Raw genomic sequence first — 11,686 nt, 5'->3', positions numbered from 1 at the left:
TGTCTGCATCCTGAATGCTTTCAAAGAAAGAAAATACAAAGTCCAACAAAACATTCCCTCTCATTCTTCTCAAAACACAGATTTAAGTCAACATATTTATGCTATTAAGTAAGGGTAATAGTGTTTTTTTCAGGTTTCTTCAAGTGTGCATTGTTATCATGGAACTATTTTCTAAATTCATTTATAGCAAAGCTGGATGATGGTCACATCACAATTTACAGAGACTACAGATAATCACATACACATACACTGACAAGTATAGGGTCTCCTATCAGTTAGAATATTAAAAATTTGGTTTAAAATCAACAACTAAAGGCAGAAATGGAAATATTTTATATAAGAGTGCCATTATTATGGATCAGGACCAAAATAACTGTTCCAAACCAATACCAACCAAACACATTAAGCATGTGTAAAATTACACACTGGGAAACTATTTTTTCTTTCCAGTGGCAGATTCGTGAATTACATGAAAAATTCCCAGTCAGGTAGATCCTTTTTGGATCTTCTATTTTGATAACTAACTGAGCCATTCTACAACATGCAGAAATTAGTGGCAAAATTAAGAGCTATTTTCCATGGGAAGTAGGATTGTATTTCTAGTCCATAGTACCAGTCTCTTCAACTCTCCAGCCTTTTCTGAAATCTTGTAGCCTTTCAGTGTTTTTACATAGCTTTCAGATGTTTATTTTCCTTCCTAAAGAGTGAAATAACTTTATGTTGTTAAATCCCAGTATCTGGGGAAAAGCATCTTTTCTATGCACTCTCCAGACAAACTTCTAAGGTTTGTACTAGGTTTTCTTTCTGAATGCATTCCTGGCACGCAATTTTTTTTTTTCTATAGCATATTGATAGTACAGGAACACTTGACTTTCAGAATAAATAATAAATATGAAATATTCCTTAAATGTTTCATTCAATTCTGGCTGACAGGTTCACGAAATCTTTATTCCCCTGATGTACTCTAAAAGAAACACTAGAGTCCCCAAAAGGCACACTAGACACCACCTGCAAGCCTGTTCCTAAGAGCAATACTTGCTCCAAGAACCACCAAACCTCAGTCTTCATTGTCCAGAAAGAAAATACTGCCCCTGCGACCTTTTTGTTTACATTTTTACTTCAGAATGGATTTTAAAATTCCATACAGAAAAAGCTAGACATTTACACAAAGACCATGAAGACAGAATTGCAAAATTTTCAGGCAGTTTCATGTGATTGATCACAGCATACCATTGTTACTCGGCACTCATGGAATTTCCTCTCCCTCAGCCAAAGTCAATCTTAACACAATAATCAGTAAATAAATAGATCAATAGATAAATAAAATAATGCACAACTTAGCTATAAAAATTCCAACTTATCAGTCTTGGAGTTCACCTGGTAAAGACTGTGGTTAGAAATGAAGCTGCCAAGTGGCATTGATTGCTTGGCGAGAGAAGCATCTAAATGCTAGAACAGGGGAAGTGCACAACATAAGGGACACAAAGCAAAGGGCCACTTCAAGTGGAAGAGTAAGTACACTTTGTATAAATAGACAACATTCACAGATTACTGCTGTAAATCATGTGAAATACCACAGAAGAATTTAAAGGATACTAGTTAACTTGATGCTGAAAGCTGAAAATCCATCTTGATGAACTATAATGACACTACTAAAACTTTAGTCAAAGAAAATGCTGTGTTTATTTAGTGTTAATTTAGGGGAATTTCTCCCTGCATGAAATTCTATTAAAGAATTTAGCTCCACTTAGCTGATTTATTTTTTGGACTGACCACCTTACTACATCAGCCACAAGGAATTACTAGATTTTCATTTAATGTAGCAAGAAATAAACACCACTATCCTCATCAAAAGCATTACCATATCTTTTCAATGAAGTTGATACGCAAAGTGAGAGCAAACAAAATCTATTTTTCACTCTTACTAAGTACAGAAATATGGCAAAACTGCAATAGGACTTTCATCAATTCTTGATAATAAAACATGTACAAAATGCCACTGACATTCTAGAGTCTGAGTGATATATTTTAGGAGCAATTTGCTATCTTTTTTATACATAAAAGAAAGCCATTGTTTTACAAAATTTCAGAAACTCAGTGCAGTAATGCTGTTAAAAGAGTCACTTGACAATGTTGGTCTTGGCTAACTCTTCAATAAAATTCTGCTAAAAAACATCATAACTGCTTGCTATAACTCCAGACATCTATGCCACTCTCATAAGCCCCTACCTGGAGTGCTGTGTCCAGCTCTGGGGCCACAACATAAGAAGGATGTGGACCTGCTGGAGCAAGTCCAGAGGAAGCCACAAAGTTAAAGTGAAAGCTGGAGCCTCTCTCCTGTGGAAAAAGGCTGAGAAAGCTGGGGTTGTTCAGCCAGGAGAAGACAAGGGTGTGGGGAGACCTTAGGGCATCCTTCCAAGTACCTAGAGGAGCCTTAGAAGACACCTGGAGAAGGGCTTTTCAGAAGGGCATGTAGTGACGGGACAAAAGGGAATGGCTTTAAACCGAAGGAGGGTAGGTTTGGATTAGATATTAGGAATAAATTCTTTACAGTCAGGGTGTTAATGCATTGGAACAGGTTGCCCAGAGAAGTTGGATGCCTCATCCCTGGAAGTGTTCAAGGCCAGGCTGGATAGGGCTCAAAGCAACCTGATCTGCTGAAAGGTGTCCCTGCCCATGGCAGGGGGGTTGGAACCAGATGATCTTGAAGGTCCCCTAGAATCCAAACCACTCCATGATTCTATGATTTTTGCCAGGAGTCTTTCTTCTAGGTTTCAATACCTACTAGAAGTAGGTATTCAGAAGATCTCCTGTTGTAATGCCAGGCTGTCCTCTCACCTCCCTAGAAGAAATGCTGGATTGTGCGTGAATATCAGTTGCAACTAGGAAATCAATAAAGTAAACTCTATATTCTTTCACTATGAGAATTGCTGAAATATTTTAGTGTTTTTAAACTTCATCAATGAAAAGAAATTTGGGCTTAGGGTAAAAGTATACATATTGAAATTAAACACATACTGTGTTAAACCACCATACCTTTACCAAATATACCTCTTTGTTCGACAGAGAAAATAACATTTTGGGAAGAATTTCCACAAACAAGATCAAAAAGAAAGAAGATCACAGTAAAGAGCATCAGGTCCCTTAGGTTACCTTAATCATGCATTCTGCTTGTGAAATTTGAAAATATATGTACAGAACTACATCTTTCACACCTAAATATTTTATACTCACCTTCACAGAGTTTCTGTTTTATAACTTCTTTAATTCTTGATATTGCAATATAGTCTTCAACATAAAACACATAAGTTGATGAAGGTTTATTGGCAATAGCTTTAAGTTCATCCTCCTCAATCTCTGAGCCAACACCAATTGCAAACAAAGTGATCTTATTTTTCCTTGCTTCTGCTGCTACATCTTTGACTTCGTCTTGGGACTTTCCATCAGTGAGAACCACTGCTATTTTTGTTAAAAATCGTGAAGATTTTGCAAAAAGATGGTCAAAGGCAAACTGAATAGCTCTTCCTGTTCTTGTATTTCCTCCCAGATAATGTATGGACTCCATTTCCCTGATGAGGTTCTCAGTGGATTCATGAGTTCCAAGGGGAATTTCAAGTACAGGGTAATCACTGTACTGCACAACTCCAACTTGAATAAACTTTGGCCCTATGTCAAAATTTCTTGTAATATTGACAAGCCAACTTTTGATTATTTCAAAGTTTTCTGGGCCAACACTGTAAGAGCCGTCCAAGATAAAAACTAAATCTGCCGGAGCAGTTCGGCAACCTGAAAAAAAAAAGAACTCAAATATTTTAATGAACACTTTCACTTTCTTTCCTCAGAAATTTCTTATCAATTAGTGTTTATATTAGGATCTATACTGACGTATGCATTCTAGATGAAAAAAAAAAAATAGCAGAGTTCATCAGGGCAAACTTGTGTAAGATTGTTTGTGTAAGTTACGCAGATCCAACTTGATACCTGAAAGCCACATCATTTTTCTGTTTTTTACATTAGCACCAGGAACTATGAAAAATTCTGGAATTCAGTTCTTTAGCTGGCAATTGCATTCTATTCAATAAACAGAGAGGAATATATATTGGGTCTTTTCATATCTCATCTGCAGAGATGATAAACATAAAAACTCCTTTTTGTTAGCAAATCAAGCATACTGCAGAGGAAGGCTATAGCCTGAATACTCCATAAAACTTTTACAAATACCTTTTAATTGACTTTGTACATTGCTACATGGCATTTACAGAACTAGTATTATAAAATCCTGAGTCTCAATTGAATATGGCTGGTAGCATATTCTGATTTTTACAGAACAAAAGTGTTCAGTGAATGAGCTCAACCTCCAGAATATAAAATCACATAAGCATTTAATAACTACAGTGTAACTGCATGATGACTTAGGCATGGATTCAGCTCTCCTAGCTGTAGTCATGAATTTGCCATCTACAGGCCATGGAGAGACACAAGCATTTTCATAGGAAAGTCCTTCCATGCTATATGCCCATTCTCAGATGGAGGTGTAACTTACTAAAGGAGGGAATCACCTTGCATTGACTGTGAAAGAGGTTTTGGTGACTGACACATGAGGTGCCAAGGACATGGCCAAAAGCAGGAGGGATTGTTTGATCTCACGGCACATGAGACCATGAGGCTTACTGTCCTTTTGTTTTCTGAAAGTCTGCAGCTCCACCACAGGGAGGAGAGCTTTGCCCTACCCTGAAATCTGCCTATGGACACTTCTGATCAAGACAAGATTTTACCTTCCTTGAAAGCAAGTGACCACAATCTGCTGGAGAAATGCTTTTGCAATGCAGGTGGTGGTGAAGAGAAAAGACACTGGGAGAAGGAGCAAAGGGCACGCTGAGCACATCGCTCAGTGGTCCAGGGATATGAATCAGAGTAATTGCAGGTGGGAGGCACTCATTATCATTAGACACTGCTAAAAGCAGAGTATTCATTTTGATGGATACTCCTAGAGCAGGTAGGCTGAAAAAAAATAGTCTCTCTAAACACCAAAAGGAATTTTATGGGGTTTGTTCTAAAATACTGAAAATTGCTGGATTGGGAGCAAAACTAGAGGGAAATTATCTACCCTGGAAGTATCACTGCAGCTAGAGACAAGTCCTCTACACTTTTTATTGAGTCACTTTGTCTTTAGGAAAGCTACTTTGCTTTAATGTTTTCTCTTCCATAAAGAAGATTTAGAGTATTAAAATGGTTTGATGGGGTTTGAGATGCTAATTTTGAAGAATGTGCAAGAAGGTATGTCCCAGAACTGGAGTTAGTATCCTCTCACAGAACCTTTATTCTTCCTTATTTAGTTTCTCACATAACACTAAGCTATTCAGAACATGACTTCTGAAGCAATGGAAATACAAATACTCAAGACTCAATTTTAAATCAAGACTGGAGCTTTACAGTTCTATCTGTCACTGTGGGCATTTCCAAGACATAAGTAAATACATTCCCTTCCTAATGAAGAAATAAGATATTTAAGCTATTTGTATTTTATTTTTATATTATCAGATTTTCACCAGGAAAATTATATTGGAATAAAATAACCATTAACAGAAGGGTACATGTGAACACCAAAATGGACACTAAAATTTCGACGCATGCTTTGAAATTGCACTTATCTGAAATGCAAAAATTAAGACTTACTTGCTCTCGTTTCACCATCTTCAGCTGAGATATAATCATGAAGTAGCAGCGCTAACAGCATCTGAAAAAATGTTACAATCTGTGCCATGTGTATTTTATTCTCAGGGTCTTGATACAAAACTAGATGGGGAAAAGTGAAAAGAAAACACAGTGTTATTATATTGCAAAAAAATTCCAAGCTTCTGCAGTTTAGAAACCACGTCTAAGGAACATGTCTGAATCAAATCTGTAAGACAAGATATGGCCACTCCTCAATGAACCATTGACTCAAAAAGTGTCAGTCACGTAAGCCCAAAATTGAGATTCTAAACTCAACAACACTCACCAGCCTTTTTGTGGAAGCTCAGTTCTCACCAAGGTGCATTTATACACTTCTCCTGCTAGGCACATTCCCAAGTAGGTTACATTCCTAGTCACACTTGTCCGAACACTATCCCACTATCCCACTCTGTAGCCATTACCAAAAGACATTACCAAAAGATCCAAAATATGGCAAGTGTTTATGTATTACTGGTGGGCAGGTGCTACTTCAGTCTCAGCCCCACACCTGGCTGCTTTAGGGAGTCTGGGACAATGCCCACTCCTCTGCCCCAGGACTGAGACTGACACTAGCAGCCAGAGTCTCAGCAAGCCCCAGCCCTTCCCCAGCAAAGCCAAGCCCTGCAGACAGTGTATTGAAACATCCAAGATTACATACAACTTCAACTTTTGATTTTTTTCCTCTGTTTATGCCTCCTTTGCTATCATGGTTTATGAAACAGAACCCCATGTTAAGCAAACATGTAATTTAAGTCTCATATTGCTGTTAAAAATATTATTTGACTCATTTATTTTAATTCAGAAAGATTCACTCATTATGCTTAATGAAAAAAAAAGATATCGTACTGGTAAATATACATTTTTGGAGCACTGTATTAGAGATCCATTAATTTCAAGACTGCAAAAGAAAGTCTACAGAATCTCTTTTGTATTCTCTCATCTCATCCTTCAATGTAAAACGCAATTTTCAGGATGAATTCATTTCACTGCAGAGCAGTCAACTTCTAGGAAATTCTACTCCCACCTAATGTAATTCCCTAAAGTTAATAAAGCAAGACCATAATTATTAAAGCATAATTATTCTGTTATTAAATCTCTCCTTCAGATTACAGATAATTGCAAGGTAGAGCCATATTTTGTTATTCATATTACCTTGTGTCAGAATGGGTAAGAAATCAGACACACCTTGGAGTCTATGGGATAGGACATAAGACCCAGAACTTTTCCAGTTCTGCTACACAAACACTGCGTGTGCCACACAATCTGATTGAATGAAGGGATACCACCTTCATTCAAACAGATTAAGTGGCAGGTTTTTATTCTAGCTGTTTGAAAAAGGATCTATTTTACACTATGAAGCTGTGTACAAGTATTAGGCTTGTAATACATAAAAGAATATTACCACAGTCGAGTTAGGCAATTTACGTAGATTATTTGGTTTGGTGGTGGTTTGTACAATTGATCATTCTAAAATCCCTTACAGCCTTTTCCACGGCCAGGTTTTACTGTAGGGTAAAACATGTGCCTCATGAGCCCAAATTGAGCAATATCAAAGAATAACACGTGAAATCAAATCTATGTGGGAAGTTGCAGGTGACTGAAGGACAACTGCATGTTTTTAGAATATCAGAAAAATGTTAGCCTATAACTGAAAAAAACCCTAGATAAACTACAGTAGAGCTGATATACATATAAAAAAGCACACAGCTGATCCTAAAAAACTCTAAAATCCTTTTGATTCTTCCCACCAACAACCGAAAAAAATCCAAGAAACCAATTTATAAGGAATACTTTTGCAAAAGAAAATTTAACAAAATAGCACATTAACTAATTACAAAATAGAACATGAACCAAGTTTTGCTGTTTGTCACCTCTGTGATTGTCTAAACAGCTACTTACATAACACCCACGGAATTTATGTGAAAGGAAAATAGAAAACAGGTAACTTGGTGACTTCACTGCTATCAGTCTTCACTAAAAAGTGAGTACAGGGCCAGCTACTATAAATGCTGTAACTTTTTAATGAAATTAAAACAGCACACTAAATTTTTAAAAAATATATTTTAAGAACACACTGCCTTGAATGTGAACTGAATGTGCTCTGTGTCATGAGCACAGATATTTCAGGTCAGGTGCAGACACTGGGATCCTACTCACTGGCACTGCTCTCCTGTCACCAGCCCTGCAGAAACCACAAATGCCTTCCTTCAACTGCACTGTGCCCCTTCATCTCTGCTCATCCTTCAGCAAGCACCTACCCACAGGTATCTGCAGGGATGAGCCTCCCTGATCTGCAGGAATGAGAGAAGCTGCAGGAAAGAGGCAGATGCTCAGAAGGGGAAGGGGAAAGCAAGGGCCTGCAAAGAAACTCTGGGGAAGGAGCCGCTCCACAGAAACACTAATACTGCACTGTGGGAGAGGGACATGTGAAAGCAGCATTTGCTGGCTGTCCTGGGGTACAGAGAGGCATCAGGAATGCTCCAGCAGCCTGCAGTGCACATCTGTAATGTTGAAAAACATCACATCACATCAAGATTTCTTTTGGTGAAAACCACTGTCCAACTTATACTTCTTAAAAGGAATCAGTAAAATAATTGTCAAAACAAGCTTATCTGACTCACAGAACCAAACTGTATTCCCTTGACAGATCATCTTTTCCATTTGTGAAAATCCTCTATTTAATTTTCAACAAATGTACTTGAGAACTTAAGAACTTCATTTTAAGTATAAACCAAAATAAATGTTTAGTAGGCCAAAATGGACCTATTAACAGAAAACAAAATTAAAATTATAAAACCAGAGCTTAAGCAACCAGATAAAGAGGATTCCAATGCTCAATTTACTTGAAAGAAAATAATATTATAGTACTCCACTTTTAACAGTCAAAAGAGATGCCAAACCAACCACTCCAGAGACCTAGCTGCTGTATATTGTCAACACAGTGGTTATTGAACAGACAACAAAAGTGTACTTGAAACTTACAGAACCACCACCCAATCCAGAAATGAGTATTTTAAATACAACTTTTGGCTTCTGTCTTTTTCCAAATTTTCCCTAGTGATTAGTTTGTGGGTTTACCAAATGTAACCAGGAAAACCCATAGAACTACTTTTCCACTTCTCAGTAATACCAAACCACTTTTAACATAGGGAAGTTGATGTAGGAGAAATTCATACAGGGTTACTAAATAAATACACAGATGTTGCATCCAGCTCAAGTAAAGGGTGGCAGACTGAGAGAGTACTAGTGGAAAATAGCACACGTGTTACTGTATTTTTCAAGGCATCCTCATAGTTGTTTACTTTTTCCACTTTAAAAGGGACAGAGCCCCACAACCAATCCCAGGCTTTGTAACTCTGGCAATGCATAGGGTGGCAGGAGCAAACTTTTGGCTATCTCCCAGCTCCACCAAATTGTTTAAATTAAAGCCACAAGATTTAATGAGGTATTAACTGAGACAGGATACTGAGTTGGGTGGACCTTCAGTGTGACTCATTATGGCCATTCTTTCCACTGTATGCTTTTTATCTTGGTATTTTATATGCCAGTTTGATAGCAAAAGGGGTGTTGGAGTGAATGGGAACAGGCCTCTAAGGAAAACTGCCTATCTCAGATAGAGTGAAAATAAACAGCTTATGTAAAGGCTTCTGCTCTGAGCTCCCAAAATGAGGGGCTGTAGAGCACACACAATATATCTGAGTGATCTGAATCAAGACTCAGACAAATGTCTTTGCATCTGAGCATACACAAAAGGTAAGGTCCTAGCAGTGCTACTAAACATCAGACACTTGAACCAATGGGGTAGTAGAGTAAGACCTGGTTCTCCAGAGCAGAGGTCACAAAGTATTATTTCTGTCTTCACCAAAGGTAGGAGAGAAAGGTGGCACAATAAAACCTGGCTGCATCGGCCATACTCTATGAGAGCATGGTCAGAGACAGCTGATAGCCTCCCCCACGCACATTCACTGTTTGGTGTGCACAGGAGGAAAACAATGAAGTTTGGAAACCGGTGACACAGCAACTCACCCACATGCTGTCACTGTAGGCAGCCTTAACCAACTGGACAGTTCCCGCAACTTATTTCTTGCTTTCTTCTGGGCAGAGCAATTTTGCTGTGCAGCAGCATTTGCACCAACAGGGGCACTGCAATCTGCTGACCAGGAAGGGAATGGAACTCAGGTTTCCTATACAGTGGAAATGTGGTAGAGCCATTACTGAAACCAACAGCCTCCACTTGATTTTCAAACTAATTCAAGTCTGTCAGTGTGTTACAGACGGCAAAGACATGCAATTCCCAGAACAGCTTTGCTGCACAGAAGTGCACAGAGGTTCAAATGACATATCCTCTGCATGCACAGCAGAATAATTTCACATCCAATTTAAGTTTTCAGTTGAAAATTTATGTATCTAAGCAGGTTAGGCAGTATTTCCACCTTGCATTTATGATGACTAAAAGCAGCACCTTTTGCATCTCAAAGGGCAGTTTACTGATGCAGTCTATCCACAGCAATTTTTCCAGTGCCCAGACAAATATATCATTTTATTCTTTTCATGAATACTCTCTGAGGAAGCTTTCCATTTAGAACAATTTAGAATCTTAAAGAATCAAAAATATTTGCTCTTCAGTGCAGTTTTGTCACCATTCAAATTCATAGAGAGAGGCTTCTTCTCTCTGAAATCTTCTGGCTTCTCTGCTGCATGAAGATTTCTTGCTGAAGAACTACACTGAAGGAAGAGTTTCTTCTTTCACTTCTTCCCACTGCTAGTTACTGCCTAAGAAGAAAGTCAGGAAGGGTTTTCCAGCATTCTGAGAAAATAACCAGACTAAAGGTTATATATATTAGCAAGCTTTCCAGGAATAAGTTAACACTTCTTTCATATTGCATCACTGCATAAACCTCTCATAATTCAACTAGAGATCATTAAGTTTGGCATAAAAATGGCCAAGTATGAAGACATTACAACAATAATGACTGAAAGGACATACAGAAGATTCTTTGCATTTTCAAAATTTACGCAATACTACAAGAACTGAGCAGCAAGGAAAAGGAACCCTGAAAATCTTGATTAATATGCATTAAGTTATGTGGAAAATTAATGCAATACTTCATCAGCACGTTTTTATATTTGCTCTCTTCATCTTCAGAATTAATAGGATTTGCAAATAAAATGTCAGAGCAATTTACATTTAGCTATTTATTTCTATCTCTACCTAATACTACCAGTCCTATGAATTCAAAAAGTCTATGAGCCTGAGTCAGTTTCTTTCATCAAATAATTCATCTGAATCTGTATTTATTTTCACTCGGATTTCAGTCCCATTCTGCATTCATGTTTTCCACATATTGTTCTTATTAATTTGTTTTTCTTGGTGGGCACAACTGATGAGGTTTTTATACTTGCAAATATTTAAAATAACAGCATTTCCTGGGAAGGGTGAGGCTGTAAAGACATAATTAATTTAAGCTTGGTTTGCACCTACATACATGTACATATATGCAAGATTGCCTATAAATAGATAAAAGATCCAAAAGTGACAAGTACATCAGTATCCTTCATACCATTTCTTTCTATTCCTATGTTGGAAAAAAAGATTTTGGCATAATCAGCAGTATAACTACATTCATGCCAGCAGTTATAACATTGAATATATGATTAAGGATGTGGTCTTATTAAGAGGGGTCAAGAAAGAATATTATGTGTTTAAGTTACACATATTATGAGTTTTCTTTTGTGTTTTTTTCTTTTTTAAGTATTAGTGCAACAAAGATGAAAAGCCATTATAAAATGGTTCAATTCTGGCTAATTCTTACCTGTACTAAGTCTATATATGAATACATGGCACTATGAAGTACACTTAGAACACAGTTTCAGATATTTTATTTCCTAACCCTGAAATTGAGCAGAAAGCAATGCCTGGACTACCTTGACAAGAAAAGCCTAATGCAGGCATTGCTTGGGCCACCTGACT

At 37.5% G+C, this 11,686-nt stretch overlaps 1 protein-coding gene across 1 annotated transcript in view; it reads right to left on the bottom strand.

Annotated features, from left to right (window-relative positions):
* The window catches only part of COL21A1 (collagen type XXI alpha 1 chain), an 89,196-nt gene that overhangs the window by 59,749 nt on the left and 17,761 nt on the right, over nt 1-11,686 (bottom strand). The window contains exons 2-3 of the mRNA XM_039728071.1: nt 5,677-5,796; nt 3,235-3,786 (exon numbers count right to left, since the gene is read on the bottom strand). Of these exons, the coding sequence (XP_039584005.1) occupies nt 3,235-3,786; nt 5,677-5,764 (640 nt within the window). The 5' untranslated portion in view covers nt 5,765-5,796. The remainder of the gene's footprint in view (nt 1-3,234; nt 3,787-5,676; nt 5,797-11,686) is intronic.

The sequence above is a fragment of the Passer montanus genome, unplaced genomic scaffold, assembly GCF_014805655.1.
Source record: "Passer montanus isolate IOZ18808 unplaced genomic scaffold, ASM1480565v1 scaffold11, whole genome shotgun sequence".
Lineage (NCBI taxonomy): Eukaryota > Metazoa > Chordata > Aves > Passeriformes > Passeridae > Passer > Passer montanus.
The sequence above is the reverse complement of the archived record's forward strand: the minus strand, read 5'-3'. Positions and strand labels throughout refer to the sequence as shown.